The 23,235-nt window shown below is 48.3% G+C and overlaps 2 protein-coding genes across 8 annotated transcripts in view; one reads left to right on the forward strand and one right to left on the reverse strand.

The window, feature by feature from the left end:
• The window catches only part of CLSTN3 (calsyntenin 3), a 36,341-nt gene extending 22,831 nt beyond the window's left edge, over positions 1-13,510 (reverse strand). The window contains exons 1-2 of one of the 4 annotated variants that reach the window (XM_046676119.1): positions 9,706-13,510; positions 14-136 (exon numbers count right to left, since the gene is read on the reverse strand). In XM_046676119.1, coding sequence (XP_046532075.1) covers positions 14-89 — 76 coding nt within the window. In that variant the 5' untranslated portion in view covers positions 90-136; positions 9,706-13,510. Of the gene's footprint in view, positions 1-13; positions 137-2,522; positions 2,929-4,226; positions 4,313-9,437 lie in introns of those variants that run through there. The other 3 variants (XM_046676109.1, XM_046676128.1, XM_046676100.1) reach the window with 3 other exon arrangements.
• Positions 4,435-13,905, forward strand: RBP5 (retinol binding protein 5). Of its 4 annotated transcripts, none has more exons than XR_006890659.1 (5): positions 4,435-4,652; positions 4,916-5,094; positions 7,408-7,509; positions 7,970-8,106; positions 13,544-13,878. XR_006890659.1 is itself a non-coding variant. In XM_046676159.1 (4 exons), exons 1-4 carry the CDS (start codon positions 4,580-4,582, stop codon positions 13,565-13,567), a joined length of 378 nt encoding a protein of 125 aa, XP_046532115.1. In that variant the 5' UTR covers positions 4,435-4,579; the 3' UTR covers positions 13,568-13,905. The 4 variants fall into 4 exon arrangements, 2 of the variants coding, with proteins under 2 accessions (XP_046532115.1, XP_046532097.1); XR_006890658.1 differs by lacking the exon at positions 13,544-13,878 and adding an exon at positions 9,290-13,501; XM_046676159.1 differs by lacking the exon at positions 7,970-8,106 and having other exon boundaries at positions 13,544-13,905.
• The last annotated feature ends 9,330 nt before the right edge of the window (positions 13,906-23,235 follow it).

Consider the following 23,235-nt stretch of genomic DNA (forward strand, 5'->3'; position numbering starts at 1 on the left):
CGACCCCAATTACCTGCATAGCGCAGGGGGGCGTCCTTGTCCAAGGCAAAGAGTGGCGGGTTCAGCAGGACTGTGTTGTCATTCTCCATGACGATGCCCTGGTATTCTGCTTCGATCCATGGCTTGTGCTTGTTGGCTGATGCCCCAGGGAGAGGAAAGGAAGCACTTGTGAGCTGGTACTCTACTCCCACACAACCCTTGTTGACCCAAACCGCCACCAGCATCACCCCCCTTTCCACCCCTGATGAAGCACCTGCAGGAGGAAGGGCTGAGGACAAGAAATCAGTTATTAAAGGAGTCAGAGGGTCTGTGGGAGGTCACAGCCTTCTCCTATGGCAGGATAGACAGCTTCCATGGCAACAGCCTGCCCTGGGGGGAGGGGGACCACTATCTCCCCTGGGAAACATGGTCAAAGGGTGGAGAATTTTCTTTAGGGATTTCAGGTGGTGGAGAGTGGGGATGCAGGGAGCAGGAGTGGGCCATCAGAAGGCCCTGGGAAAGGGAAGGGATAGATTAAGGGCAGAGTTGAGATTAGGAAAAGAGGAAATCTAGAAGATTCCTGAGATCCTGATTGTTTATCCTCTGTACCACCACCACCACACCATTTCAGTCCTGATACCTTCATTCTGCACTCCCAGCCAAACCCCAACCTAAGGCCATTCTTTCAGAGGTGAGAGGAGAGAAGAGAAAATATATAGGACAGAGGGAGGAGGACAGAGAGAGGCAGGGATGGAGCCGAGGAATCAATGCCAAATGACTGGATCCAGCAGAGCCGACATCCTAAGGGATTATCGAACTGGCCTAGAAACAAATCCCCTCCCTGCTTCTCACCCCCACACCCAAGAGAACACACTCATAACTCATGACATTTCTATGTCCCCCACAAGGCCACCAATCCCCACACTCCCTGAATCCCACATTTTATACAGACTTATGCCTTAGTCCTAATTCTTGCCTACCCCACCACTCTTCCCTTCAACAACCAGCCAATCCAGGATGGATGTGGGACTCATTCAGCCTCCAGATCTCCCCATCTCCTACCAGACTCGGCTCAAATGTGTCTCCTCCCCAGGACCAATCTCCCACTAGTCTGGTGAGGGGCTACGAGGAAGGCGAAGAATGTTCCCTTCCCTTTCCACATCACCTCTCAGCCCCAATCTCCACTGCTTGCTCTATCTAATCCCATTATGCCAACCCCCAGGCTCTCAGAGCACATTCACAATGGCCCACCAGAAGAACATCAGCAGAGAAAGACGGATCATCAGAGGGAAACTGAGTTATCAAAAGGAAATTCATCCCAGTATCTCATACTGAGCAAGAAATCCTGATTTCCATTCTTTCCTCCAACACCCTCCAAAAAGCTTTTGGTACCTGAACACCTGCCCCTGTCTTGCAGATGACCAGCACGACCACCTCTCTAATGGCAGAGGAGAGAGCCACAAGATGGTGCTCAGCAGGCAGCACAGGAAGTGGCAGGAGGCTGAGAAACCGGGCTGAGGTCGGAGATTGAGGTGAGGAGCCACAGCCCAAGGATGGAGGGGCTGCGCACAGCAAGGCTGGCACTGGGCACCCTCTGCACAGCTCACCTCTCCAACCCTGCCCCTCTCCCTGGTCTCCTCGTTCCTCTCCTCTTGGCCACCCACTCAACTCTCTCCTTGTGTCCATCTCCTTTCACTCACTCCTGTCTCTTCCTTCCTCGACTCTCCCCCTCCCCCTCTCCTCACCTGTTCTTCCTGATTTCCCTTTCACTCCTCTCTCTTTTTTTGCCTCCACCTTTACCCTCTTCCATCCCCTTCTTATCCCCCTCCCTTGCCTCATCTCCCTTCTCCTCCTTATCACTCATTAAGCACCCCCACATACCCACTTCTGCCCTTTCCTGCCTTTCTCCACCTACCTGAGCCCTCTTCCCTCACTCCCTCCCTCCCTCTTGGTCCCTCTCATGGCCTCACCCAGCTGAATTTGTCTGCCGTCTGCCAGAGAGGGCAGTTCTGGTAACGCACAGCCGAGCTGGATGCAGGCGTAAGGTTATGGATGCAGAGGAACACGCCAAAACATACGTGCTCCGAATTGCTGAACTGCAAGGAATAGTTTTTCCCCAGGATGGGATGGAGATGAACCAGATGGATCTGCCACACACCCTTAGAGCAGGCACACCCCACTGAAACGGAGAACCACCCAGAGATGTATATTGCCCCTCAGGGGCAAGTCCTTGTGAGACCTGAGACATCTCCAGCAGGGAGAAATTGGGGAAGAAAGAGACAGAGATCCCAGGATGGGAATGGGGACCAAATGGGAGCAAGAGAAGCACATGGGTAGAGATGGACCAGAGAGGAGGATGTGGCAAAGGGGATGTGAGGGAGAGGAGAGGGGGCAGGTCTGAAAAAACGATGGGAAGGGGGATGGGCAGAAGAACCGACACCTGTCATGTACTAGAGAGCCTCCAAGGCTCCTGCCCACCATACCCCTCCTCGATCTGCCTGATACCCCTCTTTCAGTGCCCCCACCCCCCCCGCCTCACTCACCTTTGTTACAGGAACTGGAGGGGAGCAGGGAGGCCAGCAAGAGGGGCAACAGCAGGAGGGTCATGATGTGGTGTGGGGCAGGGCAGGGCCAGGCGATCGGTCTCCCCTGGGAACCTCAAGCCCGCTTATTCCACCTTGGGGGAGGGATTCAGAGGCTCTCCAAGGAGGGGAGGGAGGACAGCGGGCAGCAGAGCAGGGACAGAAAGGGGCCTGCCGCCCACACTAGTCCATAGAGCAGACCTGGGAAGGCCCCAAACTGGGTGGCCGAGGTGGGGGACTTGCAGTGGTGTTTCTTCTCGTTGGCTCTCGAGCCCCGCGTCCTCACTCTCTCTCTCTCATTCCCACCCCATCCCCGCTACTGCAGGATGACGTCAGCACAGCCAGGCGAGGATTGATGGGGCCATTGGCCAATCGAATGACGGTGGGGGCCAGGTGCTGCAGGGGGGGAGGGAACCAATGGGACTGGGGAGCAGGGGCGGGAGAATGTGTTAGGGCTTCTTCCCCTCACTGCAATTTGGGGAAGCAAGGGGACTGCGGGGGCTGAGGAGGAAGCTGGAAAGCCATAGAGGGAGTAGGAAATAAGAGGGACATTGGGAGAATCGAGAAGCCAGAAGCCCGGGGGTGGGGCAGGGAGACGTCAGCGGAGACCTGAGGGAGGCGAGGAGCGGCAGTATCCGCGTCACCCCCTACGACACCTCCAACTCTGCATTAACCTCTTTTCACAGCCCAGTCCATCAGCACGTCCCTGCTGCGTGCCTCCCGGGAACCTGAAGTACACCGCTCAGCCTGCACCTGAGAGATCCTAGCTTTTCAGTTCCCAGCCCCAGGTCTCGGAGGAAACCATAGGATTGGTCAGCAGAGGATGGAAAGGGTTCTGGGGCTGGAGGAAGAGTGAGGTGTTTGTGCCCTCACTCCCCTCACACACACACCTCTAGGGACAGTTCACCACCGGGCAGAATTTTTCCCACTGCCTAACCTCCCTGCCTACCCCTCCCCAAATCTCCCACCTTAAACCATGAGGAACCAACCCAGTGGTTCTGAAGCCAGGGAAGTTGGTAGGTCTCAGAGGGAGAGGGGGAGGGTAGTTAGAGGTGGGCTAGACAATAATTCAGGCAGACTCCCCCATGGGAATACTTCTGGTAAGCGTGGGCTGTCCAAGCGCTGGGGACTGGGTGCGATGTATCATCAGTGACTCCAGAGAGAGAGGGAAACCCCTGGATCCCAATCCAAAAAGCATAAATTCTCCGGAAGAGCCAACCAAACTCCTCCCTCACCTGCTCTGGACTTTGAACTCAACACCTCATCAGGCTGCGGACGGCCCCCTCTGTGCATGGGAAGAGCAGTTTCTCTGCTCCCTCCTAATGGCCTTATAGGCCAGAGTCTGGAACGCCAGAATTGGGGCTCCAGCTCATGAAGCTGTCTGAGGGAGCTGTGGAGCCCTCGCTATAGGATTTCCTCCACTGTGGCTCCCCAGCCAGCTGGCTGTCCCTTTTCCGTCACCACCTCCTCCCCCCTCATACCTTTCAGGATCACTGACTCAGTCTCAGGATCCCAGGCTATAGCTAGCACTCACCTCTGGGTGAGCCTAGAAGAGCCTCCACTGCACACAACAAGACTAGCTCCCTCCCAGGGGAGACTGCTGCCCCTCAGGGCTCTGGGATGATTCCCAAGCCTGCCAGAAACGTGTGGGAAGCCAAAACTGACCTTCAGAAAAGCTCGTCTTGGATAACTGACAGCCCCCAGATCCTGCTCCAGGTTCCTTCCTCAGGAAAAGCCAAGGTCAGGCAAAACCTTGCCAAGTCTCTGCCCCTCCCTCAGGCTGCAGACAGCAGCCCCAAACTCATAGGGGGAGGGAGGAAGTCTGGAAGGAACTCTTATTGCAACAGAGCCCCAGCCCTATAAAAACCCTGGAACACAGACCTTTACACAGCTTGTCTGTGTGTGTGTGGAGGCCAGCCTGGAGTCTTTCGGCCTCACCTGCCAGACAACGTCTCTGCCTCCTCACTGTCTCCTGTATTCTCCTGAAATCCCGATCTCCGTCTTGGCCAGCCCAGACAATGCCTCCCAACCTCACCGGCTACTACCGCTTTGTCTCACAGAAGAACATGGAGGACTATCTGCAAGCCCTAAGTAATGGCCTCACCCCTCCCAGACCCCTTTCACTCCCCTTCTTCCCTCTCCCTCCCTGTCTCTCTGTCCCATTGGGAGGGGGAATGCCTGGGTTGGACACTATGGACAGGCTCAGGTGCTGGCACCCGTCTTGGGATCCATCTGTAGCCCGGGGCATTGCTAGGAGGGAGTAAATCCACCTTCCGAGACCCAGCTGAGGGAAAGCCCACAGCCCGGAGGAGCAGGTGGCTAAGAGGACCCTTGCTAAGAGATAGCCCCCACAGATATCAGCATGCCTCTGCGGAAGATAGCGCTGCTGCTCAAGCCAGACAAGGAGATTGACCATCAGGGCAACCACATGATAGTGAAGACCCTCAGCACCTTCCGCAACTACGTTCTGGAGTTCGAGGTGGGAGTCGAGTTTGAGGAGGACCTAAGCATCATGGACGGACGAAAATGCCAGGTACCTTTCCTCAGACTTGCGGGGAGGGGGTGTGGATGAGCAGGTGGCTCTCAACAAATGGAGGCACAACTAAGTGACCTCTTCCAGCCAGAGCTAGGGAAATGGTCACCACAGCAGGCTGCATAATCCCCAGGATAACAGGCTCCTGGTGCTCCCCCCACACTATCTCCTACTTCTTCCCTGCCCCCTCTTATCACCAGCCAAAAGGACAAAAAGAGCAGGTCACCCTCAGGCCAATGAGCAAACATTTGCTCACCCTCTACCCTGTGACCCTGTTGGTCAATGCAGAGTCTCTTTTCCCTTAGCCTCTATAATTCCACTTTCCTACATTTCTTTCTGTTTCTTACATCTTCCTTTTGGCCTCCTTTGCAGACCCTAGTTCCCCGATTAATCCCTTAAACTGGGGTTTTTCCCCCAGTATTTTGTTCTTGACCTGCTCTCTCTTGTCTGTACACTATCCATGAGCTAAATCATCCACAGCCCTGCTTTCGGCTTCCATCTATAGACCACCCTAGACATGTAGCCTCCAGCCAGGGCTACCTCCTGAGCAGCAGGGGGAAGTTTTCAAATGCCTGCAAAATGTTTCCATCTGCATGCCCCAAATTCATTCTCTTCCTCCCCAAACCTACTCCTGCTTTTATATTTACTGTCTCTTTTAATGGCAATAACCAGCCAGGTCAGGGACCTGAGAGTCAATATATCGTGCTCCCTTACCTTTGTGCCTCCAACACACACAGACACGCACGCACGCACTAAATTGATGCACCACATCCATTTCGTCAAGAAGTTTTTATAACTTGTCTGTACTGTCCAATATAGTAGCTACCAGCCATATATAGCTATTGAACACTCGAAATGTAACTAGTCCAAATTGAGATGTGCTATGAGTGTAAATACACACTGGATTTTTAAGGCAAAGCGAAAAAATAATGTAAGACATCTCAGAAATTTTTACATTAATTACATGCTGAAATTATAATATTTTGGGTGTTTTAGGTTAAATAAAATATATTATTAAAATTAATTTCACCTGTTTCTTTTTACTTTTCTAACGCAGCTACTAGAAATCTTTCAATTATGTATGTGGTGGGCATTTATGACCCATTATATTTCTACTGAACCTCGCTGTTGCTTCCTAGCCTTTCTCACTATCACAACATTAATCAGGCCCTCATTTCTCACCTGATGCCTGAAATTGGCCCCCGGTCTTAACCCTCCTCTAATCCATTCTGCATACTGTAGACACAAGGGTCTATCTAAAATGTAAAAGTGACCATGTCACTCCCTGACTCAAACCCTTTCAGTGACAATGTTACATTCCAGATAAGGTGCATGGCTTACTAGGGTCATTCCCACTTCACTCTAGGTTAGAGCCCCTCACAACTATGTGCCCTTCTTTCTTACCTCTATGCCATTTCTTTCCTTGCTAGAAACTTCCCATTATCTCCAATCTAACTAACTCTTCACTTCCTTGAAGACTCAGCTCTTCCCTCCCTACTCCCATCCCCAACACTCTTGCCTGGTATCATAGATACCTATCTACTGCTCCTCTATCTGAGCAAGGTCTGAGCTCCTTGTTTAGCAGGGCCTGTCCTATGGGAGAGCTCAGCAAATGTTGCCTGGAATGCCCAGGGCCGCTCAGCTCTGATTCGGGAGGTTGATCCTTCATTTTCAGGGACACTTCAGCTGTCCTTGAAATGAGAAAGAAGACAAAAAAGATTCCCTGGTGGGACTCCAGCCAACCGCTCTTCTTTCCCAAAGGCCCCTCCAGGTCAACCAGAAGTATCAGGAAGACAAAATCTCTGTTCTTCATCACCCACTCCCCAAATTTCACCCCCAGTTATCCTGCTCCATCCCTGCTCTGCCCCAGTGGTCACTGTAGACAAACTGGGGGGCGGGGGGGCTCTCAGTGGCCTTTAGGAGTCGGGGAGGGGAGTCCTCTCACTCAAAATGAAGGGGCTGGAAGCAAGAGAAAGATAATCTGTGTATGACTCCACTCATATGAGGAATTTAAAACTATGGACCAAGAACAGTTTAGTGGATACCAGGGGAAAGGTGGGGTGGGGGGTGGGCACAAAGGGTGAAGTGGTGCACCTACAACATGACTGACAAACATTAATGTACAATTGAAATTTCACAAGACTGTAACCCATCAATAACTCAATAAAAAAAAAATTGAAAAAAAAAAAATGAAGGGGCTGGAGGAAGACAGCATCTGCTGTGGTGTGAAAGGAGGCAGCCCAGCCAGAGTGAGTTGGATGCATTTTGGGTATCCTGCCCCCCAATCTTCCTTTATTCCTGCTTTCCCTATAGACCATAGTAACCTGGGAGGAGGAGCAGCTGGTATGTGTGCAGAAAGGGGAGGTCCCCAACCGGGGCTGGAGACACTGGCTGGAGGGAGAGAACCTATATCTGGTAAGCTGAGGGAGGGCTGGGGGAGGAGACGCAAACGGGTGTGTCTGGGAAAGAGACCTCCAGCCAGGATTCATCCCCTTGCCCAAATCGAATAAGTCTACTACTCCACCCCCAGCTCCCCCTCCAAGGAAGGAAACCAAGGAGGAAAACAAAAGCACTGGGAAGAGTGGAGAGAGGCAGAACTAGAGTGGCCAAGGTGGGCCCTGGCTACAAGTCAGATGACGGTCCATAAATCATGACTGGAGAGATGGAGACTTGGCCATTTCACAGTCCCTGACCCAGCTACCTTCCTTCCTCTGGGGTGAAAAGTTGAAGGTTTGGAACAATGATACAACTCCCCATATATCAAGTGCTCTAGCTGGTGTATCCTGAAGGATTAAATGGAGGTCAAGGACCTTGAGAAAGGAGCTCCTGCTGGCAAGAACCTCCTTCTCTCTCATTATTCCTCCTCTATCCCCAGGAACTGACTGCAAGGGACGCAGTTTGTGAGCAGGTCTTCAGGAAGCTCAAGTAGGCGGAGAGGAGCTGAGGGCCCCTCCAGACCGCACTGGTCCCCAGACTCCTTGCTTGTGCCTCTTCAAGCCCAGACTGTCCCAGGTCAGCAGTCCCTTTCTCAGGCCACTTACTCTCCCTCTGGGTCCCTCCTCACCCCTCCCCATGTTAATCTATGACTTGCAGCCCCCAGGCCAAAGTCCTTCTTTCTCACACTCCACTGCCCAATAGTGACCTCATATCCAATTCTAGGTCTGAACTCCTGGATGAAAGAAACAGGCAAAGGGGGAAGGGCCCTTGACAGTATCTGATCTCAACTCTCTTTAGTTCATCTGGCCTCTTATTTTGCATCTAAGAAAGAACTAAGCTCTGAGCATTTGGGAACTAGTGGAAACTTTATCCTTGTGGGCCTTTTGGAAAACTGTAACGAGGATTCAAGAATTTAAACCGGAGCTACCGCTGGAGACTTTTTGTCCATTTCCTTGTCCTTATTCTCAAGAAAGCCCCATGTGCTCAACAGAACCAGGCCCAAGGCATGGCCCCATCTACACATCCGAATACATCCTGGCTATCTTATAATCCCATCCTACGTACTGGGGAAGAGGGCAAGACCTTTGCCCAGGACTGAGAGAAGCTGGGAGCCTTCTAAAGAGTCACCAGGCCTCCATGTCTGCTTTAGGAAGGACAGGCACGAGGAAGGCCAGAAAAGACTGAAAAGGAAGCAGATGGAGGATACGAGACCAAGGGCTAGAAAGGCGAGGGACATGGGAGTGTGAAAGCAACAGTAAGGAGAAGACCAGCAGGGCCTGGCTATAGGGACCCTCTGCTTAACGGCCAGCAAGGCTGGGGACAGAGGATAAGGGGGAGAACTGAGCACCACAAGGGCCCTCCCTGAGGGTCCAAGAATCACCATCCAGGAAAACAGCCCAGAGGGTGGAGCCAGTTCAGGGTCAAGGCCAGTGCCAGCCTCCTGCCAGCCTCCTACCTCTGGGGCCTTTGTTCTTTCAGAATAAAAGTCCTGTGGGGCAAGAGTCAGAGAGAGAGGGCTCAGTGTGTGGTGGGGACAGAGCCTGGCTGGATGTGTGTGGGGGAGTGTTGGAAAGTCCCTGGCCTGTGCTTGTTAGATGACACCCCTCTTCCTACAATGGCTAGGCCCCCTACACATTCAAACAGTCCCTGGGGCTCTGGCCAAGAAGAGCTAGGCTTGCAACACAGATCCTACCACACACACTGGAAAAGAAAAAGAGAAGAATTCATAGTGGAACTGAATAGCTTATTTCCTGCCCAGCCTCTCTGCAGATGTCCCCAGCAGAGTGGGGAGTGGAGAGGCCTCCTCTGAGCAGAGCCACCCAGCAGAAGCTCCAAGGGCTGCTGGAGCAGCCTTGTTCTTTCCAGGGTACAGTGAAGCTGAAGGATCGTGCTCCATATATACTCACCCATTGCCTAAGTCATCAGATCAACGCAGTGTCCTGGCCACCCTGAGTGCACAGCGCACGTCCAAGCCTCTCTCCACAGAACTGTCCTCTGGGCTCTTCATGTTGGCCCAGTGCCCCTCGCTGGAGTCTGCCCAGAGGGCCTGACCCAGGAGGTTGGAGGCCTCCTTGTTGACTGTCAGGCACAAGCTAAAGCAGCTTCAATCCCCCAAAACTCCTGTGATATGAGCCTCTACACCATCCACACTGCAGGTCCACATCCTCCACTTACCCCTCCAGGAGCCAGAATCCAACAAGAGGCCTGGAGACCCCCGAAAAGAGCACAAGCAACCAGAGGAGGACCCAGCAGCTTCAGAGGCATCTCCAAGGGGTGGCTGCCAGGACCTACTGAGACTGTGGGAAGCTGGGGCTGCTGTTTCCCCTGTGGGCAGCAGGGGGCGCTGCTCACTGCAGTGGGAGCCAGAGATCCGCTAAATTTAATCCTCCCTCTGACAGCTTCTTGTATATTCCATTCCCCACAACATATGCACACGCAAGCACACACACACACACACATACCAGTTCCCAGCTCGCATATTCACCCTGACAAGACCTCTACAACTCGTTCAAATCAGGCTGCTCCATCCATCCTCAGATGGAATAGATGGTCACCAGGGCCACCAACCTGTAAGTGAAGAAAAGGCAGGGGAGAGGACAACAGCCAAGTGTGGGTGGTCTCATCCTTGGAGCACACAAAGTTCTGAGTCCCAGGACCAACTTTTACTTTGTTGCCCAGTGTCTTAGGCCCCAGGGAGATGATCAGGAATCCAAAATGTTTATTTCCATGTGAGATGGAACAACTGCCCCCTTGTAAGCCAGCCCCATGCTAGGCCCCTGCCCCACTCCCACTCCGCCAGGCCCAGATGGCACCATCTCATCACAAACAACCTTCTAGCCTGAATGCCAAATGATTCTTTAGCCTTGATCCTGTAGGTCAGTCCAGATCCCTCTGCTCAGGAGAAACTGACTGATGTAGCTGACGTAGGTTTGCATGGAGGGCAGAAAGAAGCAAAGACGGTAAGCAAACCCTCTGAGGCTTGCAGTGCAAGCAGTGGCCCTGCTTGACCAGGGGCCAGAACCAGCACCCACGAGGCCCTCCTCCTCCTCCCCTAGATCTCAGCCAGGAGGATGGCTCTGGGCCAGCTCTGTGGCCCTGTGGGCACCTGTGCTCCACAGTGAATACCCACCCTCACCAGAGGCCATTTAGGTTCCAGCGGCGTGAGATGGAGCTGACCTCCCACGTTCACCCTTCCAGCAAGAAAAGGGGACCTCTGTCTTCTCAAGGACTTCCTGGCCCACCATCTATCTGGGGGTGAGCCTCCTGCCTCCCCGCATCCACCTAGTCCCAAGTCTCACTCCCCTCTGCCCTCACTTTTGTTCCGGCCACTAAGGAGAGGGGCAGCCCTAGGAGCCTCTGTTCTGTTCCCTGTGGGCAGTGCCCAACCAGAGGTTTGCCAGCATAACCAGGCCATTGAGTTAATGGATAAATCACTTGCCTCAGAGACACCAGATGAACCTAAAGTGGCACCCAAATTGAGAGAAACTATTCCACAGTGGTCAGGTGAATGGGCTCTACTGTCAAACTGCCACCTCTTACTAGCTGGGTGGGCATATACAAGCCACCAACCTTCAGTAAATAAGCCACATTTGCCGGTCGTACAAGGCAATGCAAGAGTACTTCCTTCCTCCTAGGAATTTTGTGAAGATTCTGTGTAAGATCACTCAGCATAGTACCTGGAAAAGAGTAAGCACTGGGCAATGTTAGCTATTTTTACCTTTAGTATCCCCTACCTCTTCGCTTGATGATTGACATTCTCTCAACCAGAAGCAAAGCCTTGCATCTACAGTTAAGGAGAAGGCATCACTGCCCACAGCCCTGAGGTCACAAGGTGGCTTCTATTTATACCAAAGTGTGAGACACTGATACCAGAGATTTAGGGACAGTATAGCCCTCACTTTGGGGGTCCAGGCAGGTAACCCATCTGGGGATGATGGGGTGGGGGGCATTGTTGCCTCCCCTGGGCCTCCCTCACTGCATCCTATAGTCCCCTCACCCCCATGAGAAGGAGTGCACCATCCCAGCCAGCGCTGCCCTCGGAGCCTGTGCCAGCATCTGGGCGGCTGCTGCTTCTGCTCCTACCAGCTGGGCTACGAGCTGTGGAGTGACAGGCACCCTTGCCTTCCCACCAGCAGAGAGAAGGCTTCAGGGCAGGGGAGAGAGAGCTGATGGTGGCAGCTGCCCAGCCCCAGCGCCACTGCAGCGGCAGCTGTACACAGAGCCATGGGCTCCACCCCCACCCCCAAGTCCCTCTTGGGCTCCTTCCCCAGAGTACGCACTGAAGCTGCACCATTCAAGGGGCTGGACCCCCAGGGCAGGGGCTCTGTCCAGGCCCTGGACTCCTCCAGTCACCAGTTGCAGGCGCAGCCACTGTCCCTTGACCCTCCTGTCTCCTTATCTTCTTCCCAATGGGTACCCAAACCAGCCAGCACCCTCACCCCTGCCTGGAGGGTTTTTTCTCATACTTTCCTCTTGTCTGAGAGGCCTCCACCCCCCTGCCCCTGATCCCTTCAGCATATCCCCTGTCATCATTGACCTAGGCAGGGGTCAAGGCAGAGCTGAAGCACTGATGAGAAGTCACTGCCGCTACCTCACTGTGTGATCTTGGGCAAATTACTTCACTTCTCTGTGCCTTTGTTTCCTGACAGGACCAGTCTGTTCAGCTTGAGGGTCTTTCACTGATCTACTCTCTTGCCTTCCACATAGGCCCCTCCCCTAGGATTGCTCTCTCCTTCCCAGTGTTTTCAGAAAAGCCTTGCTCCCTGTCCTTGATCCAGCTGTGAGGAAACCATTATCATCTTTAATGTAACAAAAACCTATCCTGCGAGGTCCCCAGTGGAAGGAGAGGCCCAACGCAAAAGGGCAGCTGGATGGAAAAGCACCCTCTCCTGGAGGGGGCACCCCTAACCGCCGCTGCCACTCACCACTCCGTTCTGCTTCCCCCTCACCCCTTTCTTTCTGAGTAGCACAGATGAGACAAGGGTGCATCGTTTGAATAGGGGTTTATTAAAGTCTTGGAGGAAACAAAGAGAACTGGAACAGAGAGTAATACCCAAGTCCCTTATCTGAGGTGCAAACGCAGCCTCACCCCATAAACTCCTTATTGTCAAAGGAAGGGCTGGCGCAGGTTGCAGCAGAGCTGCTGTACGTGCACGGTATGTTCAAAGAGTTCTTTACTAAAGGACTTTATTTCAGGCTTGAAAGTCCACATAAAGGCCCGGGGTGTGGGAGATTTGGAACTGGAATCTCCAGCCTCTGAACTTGCCCTTTGGACAATCTGCTGTGGTGTGTGGGGCCATAGTCCTAGATTCTTGGGACTCACACTATGGTTATCCTCCCCTAGGTTGGAAAGGACATTCCATCTGGGGTTTCTCCTTCCTGCCCAACCCTTCTTTTCAACAGTTTCTTGGTCCTTTTTAACCATCTGTCATCCTCCCAAAGCCCCACATCCTCTGTGTTTGGTCTCCTGTGGGTCGTACTTTGATCTATCCAGTCCCAATACTTAATGGGGGTGAATGAAGGGGGCCTTCAGATCTTAAGGTGGAGGAGGAGAGGGCAAGAGCCCCCAAAGGCACTCTGGCTTCAGGTTAATACATCTGAAATACAACCATACCTAGCAAAAATGACATCCTGCTTACTGATCTTCTGCATTTATTGTTCTAAAATATGTCTACTTCTGTGAAAGCCAGCCTCCAAGATGGCCCCCAGTGATCCCTGCTTCCTGGCATTCCCTTCCTTGTGCCGTCTCCTCCCACATCGTGTCAGGACTGGTCTACGTGGCCGATAGAATATGGCAGAAGTGATCCTAGGTCACTTCCGGGCTGGGTTATAAAAGACATGTTGGATTTTCTGTACAATGTTGTGCCTATAGCTAACAATTCTGTATCGTACACTTAAAATTTTGTTAAGAGGGTAGATCTCATGTTAAGTGTTCTTATCACAGTAAAGTAAAAATTTTCTAAAAAAGACATTTTGGCCTCTGTCTCGCTCTTTCTATCTTGGATCATTCTAGGGAAAGCCAGCTGCCATGTCATGAGGACAGTCAAGTGTCCTGTGAAGAGGGCCATGTGGCAAGGAACTGAGGCCTCCTGCCCACAGCCACGCGAGTGAGCAAAATTGGAAGCAGACCCCCCGACCCCAGGCAAACCTTCAGATAACTGCAGCTTTGGCCAACACCTTGACTGAAGCCTTGTGAGAGACCCTGAGCCAAAACCACCCATCTAAGCTGCTTCTGGATTCCTGACCCCAAAAAACTATGTCAAATGACTCATGTTTGCCATTTTAAACTGCTAAGTATGCAAGTAATTTATTACACAACAGATAACTAACACATATTTTCAACTATGAATTTCATCACAAATGACCCTCATCCTAGCACCATAGCCTAAATATTTGCCAAGCCCTCAAAGAGATGGGGGCAGGTGACTTAAGACAGTAAAAACCTGTCCAGCCACAAAAAGGTATGGTTCTACACTCAGTGTCGTAGGCCCTTCCATCCTAGCTCTAAGCCCAGATACCATCTGAGCACCCTGCACCAGGGGCCCACATCTCAGCAACTGCCCTTCTAAAAGTCTAAACAGAGTGAAGTTCAGAGAGCGGCAGGCGCTCCCTTTCCTTCCTCTCTAAGGTCTACCTGCTAGAGCACTGTCTGAAAACCCACCTCTTCCCTAGGTAATTGTTAAAAAGAATGTCCAGCATCTTCAGGTGATGTCCAACTCCTTTTGCAGGTGTGTGACCTTATCTCATGGCTTCAATAAGACAAACACGGCAGAATTTGCTGCCCAGACATTAGAGAGAGTGCATATCCAGAGGCAGGGAGGATATCTTAGATAGCATCAGATCTTTGCTGGTGGTAGCTGATTGACACATTCTTTGGACAACAGGGCAGCAGGGTCCTGAAGACCAGCAGCAATGAGGGGAAGATGGTGTCCAGACATACAAGGCAGGGAAGAGCCACATCTGGACGGTCGTTTATACGTCACAGAGTAGGAATCTCTGCGGTCCTCCCCAACCCTCCAGGGCCAGCACAGCGATCCTGGAGCCAGAGATTTCTTTGCTGAAAAGAGGGAGAGTGAGATAGAGAAACACAAATGGAAGAAGGCTTTGTGCAGAGGCCATCAGATGCAGCCAAATCTGATGATTGGAAAGAGGAGGACACCAGGGAAGGTGTTATCATGGCTCTCTGTCCCACTATGCTTTCCCCAATAGTCATAGACTATGGGCAGCCCCCCGGCCTGCCACACAGTAACTTCTGCTGTCACCCAAGAGAAGCAGAATGCTCACCAGGCCAAGATCTTCTACCAGCGCCCGAAGCCCTATTTCCAAATGAAGACCAGAGTGGGTAGTAGCCAGGGACCCCAGGTGAGGACCAGCCGAACCCTCTTAAGGACACCTGCCACTCACAAACCTGATCTCGCCAACAAAGAGCAAGGTACCCAACAGTGAGGAGCAGGGTCACATGACGATGGCCAGAACTCTCACTAGATGGGGCAGAGCTGCGCTGGGAGTGACCTTCGCTCCTTCACCCTCTAGCTCAGGAAAACAGGAAGGAGGCTTAACCACCCCATCTCAGACCATCTCCCTCCACTGCCAACACAGCACCTGGACACACTTGACTACATGTGTCTTCCTCCCGGGGCACCTTCCTTGAAAACTCCAATATGTGGTGCATACTCTTCCTCTTTTCCCCATCCCATGAGCTCATCCCACAGATACAGGTAGATACCTCCATGTGCCAGGCACCATGCTCAGTCCTGGGGATATTGGACCTAAAGAACAGTCTCCCTCAAGGAACCCACAGTCTTATGAGAAAGACAGCTAAGGGAACGAGTAGTTATCATACAGCAAGGTAAGTGCTAGCATGCTGATAAGCACAGGGAAAGTAATCTAACCCTGAGGGAAGGAGGGCTTCCCAAAGGAGGGGACACATGAGGAGAGAAGTAATAATAATGGCTGGCATCCATACCATGATTACTACATGCCAGACATTTACTCCTCAACTCTTTTACTCCTCTCAAGAATCCTATGACATATTATTATCCCCATTTTACAGATAAGGAAACTGTGTTGTCAGGATTCTCCAAAGAAACAGAACCAATTTATATTTACGTGTGTGTGTGTGTGTGTGTGTGTAGAGACAGAGAGAGATTTAGCATAAGGTATTGGCTCAAGCAATTATGGAGGCTGAGAAGCCCCACGACCTGCCATCTGCCAGCTAGAGACCCAGGAAAGCTGGCAGTGTAATTCTAGGCCAAGTTCTAAAGGCTGAGGTCCAGGGGAGCCGAAGGTGTAAACCCCAGAGCAAGGGCAGAAGATGTTCCAGGTAATCCTCTCTTCCTCTGCTCTTTGTTCTATTCAGGCCCTCAATGGATTGAGTGATGCCGACCCACACCGGGGAGGGCCATCTTCTTTACTCAGTCCACCAATTCAAATGTTAATCTTTTCTGGAAACACTTTCAGAGACACACCAAAAAATAATGGTTAACAAGCTATTTGGGCATCCCTTGGTCTAGTCAAGTTAACATGTAAAATTAACCATCCCAGAAACTAAGAACAGAGCATTTAAGTAACTTGCCAAAGGTCACAGATCAAATACAAGGCAGAACCAGGATTCGAACTGAAACAGATTAGCTCTAGAGAAGCCCGACCACCTAACCCGGGGTTTTTGAATCTCAGCACTACGAACATTTTGCCAGATCCTTTTTCATTGTGGGAGGTGCTGTCTTGTGCATTGTAGCATGCTTAGCAGCATCCCTGGCCTCTATCCACTAGATGCCGATAGCATCCTGCCAGCTGTTGAAAACAATCTCCAGAGGTTGTCAAATATCCCCTGGAGAGAAAAATTGCTCTTGGTGGAGAACCACCGACCTAACTATTTTGCTATTCTGCCTCTCTAAGCAAGTAGTGATGTTTATTGAGTGTTTATCAAATGCCCAGCACTCATCCAAGGAATTTTAGTTATTAACTCATTTGATCCTCAGAAGAACCCTATGGGAGTGTGTACCACTGTCCTCATCCTTCTTCTACAGAAGAGGATGTTTACAGGCACAGAGAAATCACAGAATCCGGTCATGGTCACAAAGCTCCTCTTGGCAGCGCCTGGGTTTGAACCTGGTGAATCTGGCTCAGCAGCCCACCTTCCTGATGAATAAGAGGCATAAATTGCAAGAGAAGCAAAAAGCTTATTCGAGGTCTCAAGAATTGCAATTTGGGGAACACAGACTCAGGTAGAAATCCAAATAGTGTCCCGCTAGGGAGTAAAAGTCAAGGGCTTTTAAAGGCAAAGAAGGGAGGTTGTATTACAAAAAATGTTAATTGGAGTTGGAGGCAGAGAGCTGGTCTTGGCTAAACAATGATTGGCTATTGATTCTATCTTCAGAAAGTCCACAATCCTCAGTCTTTGTGATCAGGGTGTCCATTGTCCTGCTGACTTCTCAAACAATTGCTTGTAAAACAATTGCTGTTTTTGGCCCGGTCCAGAGGTTTTGCCCAGACCCAGATTCGAGAGGGCAAGGCGGTTTCTCTGGGAAGGCAGCTCTGACTCCATTTTAACATGGCTGCACTAAAGTCAATTTTGACGTTTCTCCCTTTTTTTTTTTTGAGGAAGATTAGCCCTGAGATATCATCTGCCACCAATCTTCCTCTTTTTGCTGAGGAAGACTGGCCCTGAGCTAACATCTATGACCATCTTCCTCTACTTTATATGTGGGATGCCCGCCACAGCATGGCTTGACAAGCGGTGCATAGGTCCACACCGGGGATCCAAACTGGCAAACCCTGGGCTGCCGAAGTGGAGCATGTGAACTTAACTTCTGCGCCACTGGGCTGGCCCCAACATTTCCCTCTTTTGATCAAGCTCTTTCTTTGAAAGCATCACTGATCAACAATTTGAAAGCATTGCTGGTCGACTATTGGAAAGCTATCAAAGCATCGTTGGTCTCTCGTCAGCAGAAAGGTCCATTCCCAGGATGTCATGTTCTACGTAGGAAGGAAAGTGGTTTTCTTAAGAACCTTAGGCCACATTTGAGCAACAAGAGTGCCAGAGCAGAGAAAATCCTTACCATGAAGTTCCTTTAAGGGCAAACATTGTCTGTAGTCCCTCAAAATTTCTCAGGTGAAGGCTCATAAGCTGTAGCCATCATTTTAAAGTGCTAAGTGACCATCATCCAAGTGGTGTTTTTATAACATCAAGCTATGTAGACAGACAAAGTTTACAACAGTGAAAATTCCTATAATAATAAACAAAATGCTAAGTCCAAATCAGAGACTATATTAGATAGAATAGAATAATAGAACACATGAACTAGGAGGCCATTCTTGGGGATAACCAGCTAAAGAGATCAAAGAACCATGCAGTGTCAGTGGGCACAGCATTTAACCATTCACCTTGTGCTCAGATTTTGTCTAATTCAGCTTCTACTTCACCAGAGGTATTTATCAAGGTACAACAAGAGGTGTTTATCACAGAACAAACCCACCCTGTTCAGCTGGGGATAATTAAGAGCAATTCTATTATCTAATATTGCTCGTACGAGGAATCCAAAGATTGATCTCAGGCAGTGATTGTTTTAACGGCAGATTTAGCAATATTCCCCAGGGTTTTAGATAAATTTCTGATCAAATATTCATTCATGACAGTGCCTACCCAAGGAAAAAGTATTTTTCCAAATTAGTAGCTTTGCTGGGGTTGATACTATCAGGCACTAAACACCCTTGATTATGCATGCAACTAGCTTCACATTTCAGTCTGTGAAGTAGATTCAAAGATGATGCCCAGTGCTGAGTTTCTGATTGACCATGTAACGAAATAGGCATAACCAATGATCCAATTGCACAGTGACCTCTAGTTTGATAGGGATTTAAACAGTGTGTTCCCCAAAGGTCTTTGTTCCAAGCACAAGTGAAAATATACCCCAAGGGAGCACAATCATGGAGTCTTCATAATGAAATCGACTCAACCAAGGATTTGATTGTTTAGGCAAGGAGTTCTAAACACTTACCACAAGAAATTAAGAGAAGAATGGCAGAGAGATTGGTAATTAAGTGTGCTAAAGGATCTCTAGATTCACATACAGAATGAGGCTTCTGAGGACAAACCCAACAGTCGGAAAGATCTCCCCCTTTTGTAATAGACTGGGAGATGTGGATAAGAGTATTGTTTTCTAAGAAAGAGAGGGAGAAAATAACGTAAGAAGCAACAGCGAGTGAAAGGTATACAATCCTGGTCTGGCCACCTAGGGAAAGCTGCCTGCCTCAGATGTCAGCTGCTTCTCTTCCTGGTCAGTTTGATTTGGAGGTCTCCAGTGTTTGTACAGAACCAGATGTCAGGTGGGGCCTTCTTTAGCTGTGAGATGTATCTCCAAGTTTCAATGCCTCCCAGGTCTTCAGCAGTGTCAGTGGTTGGGAGCACTTTCCAATGGGGCCCGAGGACTGTCTTCTTCGGATGATGTGTCAAGAATACCTAGTTGCCAGGGTCTAGACTGTGACCAACAGGATCCTATAAGTTGGAATCCAAGAAGGCGTCCTTAACGTGTTGATGATAGTCATAAGTATAAGATACCAGAGACTTACTGGTCATACCAGCATAAGACTAGAATCTAATATCTACAAAGGCAAGCATAACTTTTCTCTCTACTACTACGCTCAATTTTTTTCCCAAAGATAATCACAGTAAAATCAATTTGTTTATATTAAAAACTTAGCCTGATTAAATGAAAATAAGAATACTCACCAAAAGTTTCTGAGTTCTGGAGGGAATAGGTCGGGAGAAAAAGTAAATGTTTCATCTTTGTTCACAAAGGAAAATCTTACCAAATTGTTGATAGCTTAAGAAAAAAGATTTCTTTAAATCTGAAAAAACAAAACATTAGAGCATTCTCTTCAGTTCGTGTAGTCCCGTATAACTAATATTTGTTCATGATCTTTTGTTAGCATTTTTACGAAGCCATCAGTCCCTCCATTAAAGTTATGTAATTTCTTACCCAGTTCAGTATTATGATCTGAAAGTTTATCAGAAATTTGTATTCTAAAGTAAGTGTCAGAGTCCTATCCATGAATCTCTCTGAAGATGGAGCATATTTACAAAAGCATCAGAGTAAAACAATAACTGTCTGTAAATGACAAAAGACTTAAAGTGTCATGGCTAAAGATCTGATTACAATGCAATTGGCAAGGAAATTTGGTTATTTCTGTGAAATATAACATTTTAAGGTAATAACTACAATTATGACTATAACGTTATACCAGGACATATCAGATTGTTAGGAATTTCGTATAGTTTTTAGAACACTGATATTAACAACATTTATGCAGACAAAGATATCCATAGGATCACTTTTTTGACAGTGCCTCCCATGCAATTTAACGTACCAAATAAACTTGTTTAATATTTCCCTTTTTATAAGAAAACAAATTATTTGAAAAGTCCCAGGGGCCCTCTGGACATTCTCAGTTACTTTCAGGCTAAAAAAAAAAAACATTTTATTTTGAATTTGAATTTTGGGAAGTTTGTCAAAAATTTCAAAAGATTTTAAAACACTTGGTCAAATAGGATCATAGGTCACTATGAAACAAGGCTTAGTTATCCATTTAACCAAAGTGACAACAGAGAATGTTAAAGGGAAACACAGAGAGTCAAACAGTTTTTTTTAACTTTAGCTCTCTTCACAGAGAAACCTCAACTTTTTGAACATAGGAAACTATTTTGACAAAAGATAGAATTTCTGCCTTTTAGGTAGTTACTCAAAAGGAAAGAAAAACATTTCATAATCTCTTTATCAAGAGCAGACTAAAAGTCCAAGAAAAATTGTCCTTTTAAGACAGAAAGAAAACCAAATTCTAATTTTGCACCAGCTTACTTTTGATACTAAGATTCATTTACTTAATTAAATTCATTCCAATCTTAACCAACTTGACCGTGCACAAGGCTCTTTTCTCAGGGTTCCTCTTCTACAAACTTTCTATAACTTTCTTTTTTTACATTCAGAATTTGTTCCATGCCTTCCCTCCTTCCTAGCCTCTCCTTAGGACAAAAATTACTTTTATTCTCCTTCACAAAGAATGCGTCTCCACTCCTCACAGCTTCTCTTACCAAAAACATACATCTTGCTTTCCTAGTATGCGGAGATGTTTCCCTCATTCATTTTTAGTAGCTTTAATGACACATCTGGAATTCTTAACCCTTAGAAACCTTAATTTTTAGTGAAAATTAAGTAAGCAATTATAAACTGTCTTTTACATTAGCATTCTGTGGACTGGCAGATTTATAAATACTTTCTAGAAACATGTGCTTTCTCATAGAAAAGTTCTCAGCGTGGCACAAAACACATTCACTAATAAGCCCAAATATTTTTTAACTTTTTCTCTAATAAGAAGCCAAAAGTTGACAAAACTATGTTTGGTAATTAATAGCTAATGTTTTATCTTATTTGGAAGTGATATAGATTCTCGATAAATTTCTATCATTTTACTCAATTTGGCAAAACTCTAAGGTTTCAAGCAACCAAAATGTTTTGAAGTTATTTTTAAGTACCTATACCATAATACATAAAAAGTTCACCTGAAAACCTTTTATCTTACTTAGATCTATTTAGTTCACTTGTTCCCAATAATTATGTTTAAAGTGCCTACAAAAACTACATGAGACGTTAGACATCAGCTATCACATTGTTATTTTTATAACATAAATTTTGTAAGAGATATCATGAGCTTATTTGACTAACAAACCCAGGTAGAATAAAGACTGCAGGTCTGCATCTAAATAGAACCATCTTGTCCCTTGTCTGTCCACATCTCTACTGCCCATTAAGGACAGAAGCCCAGGATCCCAGCCCAGCTGACTCAGGCCTCTTCGGCCCCCTGTGCTCTCCACCTCTCTCCTGTCTCTCTCCTTACCTGGTGCTGGGCATAGAAGCCCAAACATATCCCGGCCCAGGGCAAGGTGTCTAAAGACAGGAAACTGCCCCCACCCCTGCAGCCCAGGGTCTCCCACAGCTGTTTGGATTCCAAGAGAGAGTAAACTCCTCTCTAAATGCTGGGGTCTAATGAAGTCTGAAGAAAAGCATCCTTGGTCTGGAAAACCCAGCCCCCCTTCTGCCTGTTGGGCCCTTCCCCATGCAGCTCAGCAGGTGGCAGCATCAACAGGAGTTTTAAAAATAAAACCAAAAATAAAAATCCAAACTCTGAGAATGTGTTTATGCACTTCCAGCACTCACACCCATGTACTCCGTCTGCTTTCTCTCCATCCTCCTTCACAGCTTTGAAGACTCCCCCTCTCCTTGCTTCTTCCCTCTGCCCCTCCTCAGTTAATGAGAAACAAAATTTGATGGATCCAGAGGCTGGCTCAGAAGGTGTAAGTGAGAACTGGAGATGACGGGGAGAGTTGAGACAGCAGGATATCAGTTTGTCTTTAGACATAAGCTCCCCGAGTTGAAAGGATCCATGCCTGGCCTAAGCTTACATCCAAGGAGAGAAAGTTCTTTTTCATTAATCACACGGATTAGAGAGGCCCCAGAGCCAGAGTCCAGAAACATCTTCAGGATCCATTACCCCATCCTTCTAATCCTGTCTGGCTTACGGAGAACCATCTGGTCACAATTATCATTTTAAATACATTTTATTTTATAATTACTAGAGTGATTTAATAACATTACCGAAATTTCACTAAACAGGGAAACATTTTTTAAATCATCCACCACCCTATACTCTAGTAGAGTCACAGTTATTTTAGATTGTTCTCGTGTTTTCTATTTTGGTGAACATAGTGTACTACAAGTCTGTAGCCTGCTTCCTTTCCCTCCTCTATTCAGTCTTCCTACCTACGTTTGGGGGCCTGCACACAGAGCAGATGCGGCTTTTGCTCTTTAGGGACTCACGTTTTGCCAAGGGAAAGGGGGACAAAATAGATAACTGAAGCGCTAGAAATAAGCAACTGTCCCAGTTTGCCTGGGACTGGACCAGTTTTAGGATTGAAAGCCCCATGTCCCAGGAAAACCCTCACTGGGTCCCAGACAAACCAGGATGATTTCTAACAGGTCGCCCTATTAGAAACAAGTTCTCCTAAATTAAACCGGATCATAATTCCATTTTAATTTAATTCATATATCAGCCTTTTAGCTATACCTCTTTGCTTTTTTTTCAATTGTTTTATTTTTAGTGGTTGCTCTAGGGCAGCTGTTCTCAAACTTTATACCCTTAAAAATTGAGAACCCCAAAGACCTCTTGTTTGTGTAGTTTATATCTATTTATATTCATTATCTTAGAAACTAAAACTGAGAAGTTGTAACACACAAGGATACACAAGCACACGGTCCTTTAGTTGTCAGGGGATGATGTCGTCACACCTCATGTAGCCCCTGGTAACTCCACGGTACACTTATGAGAGAGAAAGAAGCAAATAACATCTTGGTACTGTTAGGAAAATAAGTTTGACCTCACAAGCTCCCCGAAAGGATCTCAGGGACCCCAGGGCTCCCCAGACGCCAGGTAGAGAACCTCAGCTCTGGAGAGAACTGGCGTTCTACATCCTTAAACCTTCGGTCTCCTTAGAGTTCATATTGTGTGAAGAAAACTGGGAACTGTATGAGCCAACTCTTCATCCTTTATGCCATAGTTTTCATGTATGTTACATCTATATGCTATAAACCCCATAACGCAAGGTTATAATTTTTGCTTTTAAAAATTTTGTATATTATAAAGACGTTAAAA

Source organism: Equus quagga, chromosome 1 (genome assembly GCF_021613505.1).
Source record: "Equus quagga isolate Etosha38 chromosome 1, UCLA_HA_Equagga_1.0, whole genome shotgun sequence".
NCBI lineage: Eukaryota > Metazoa > Chordata > Mammalia > Perissodactyla > Equidae > Equus > Equus quagga.

Bases quoted from the DNA above. Each gene is read 5' to 3' on its own strand.
- RBP5 (XM_046676141.1), top strand. From the start codon at position 4,580: ATGCCTCCCAACCTCACCGGCTACTACCGCTTTGTCTCACAGAAGAAC. The intron at 5,095-7,407 runs GTACCTTTCCTC...CTTTCCCTATAG, and splicing joins TGGACGGACGAAAATGCCAG to ACCATAGTAACCTGGGAGGA. The intron at 7,510-7,969 runs GTAAGCTGAGGG...CTCTATCCCCAG, and splicing joins AGGGAGAGAACCTATATCTG to GAACTGACTGCAAGGGACGC.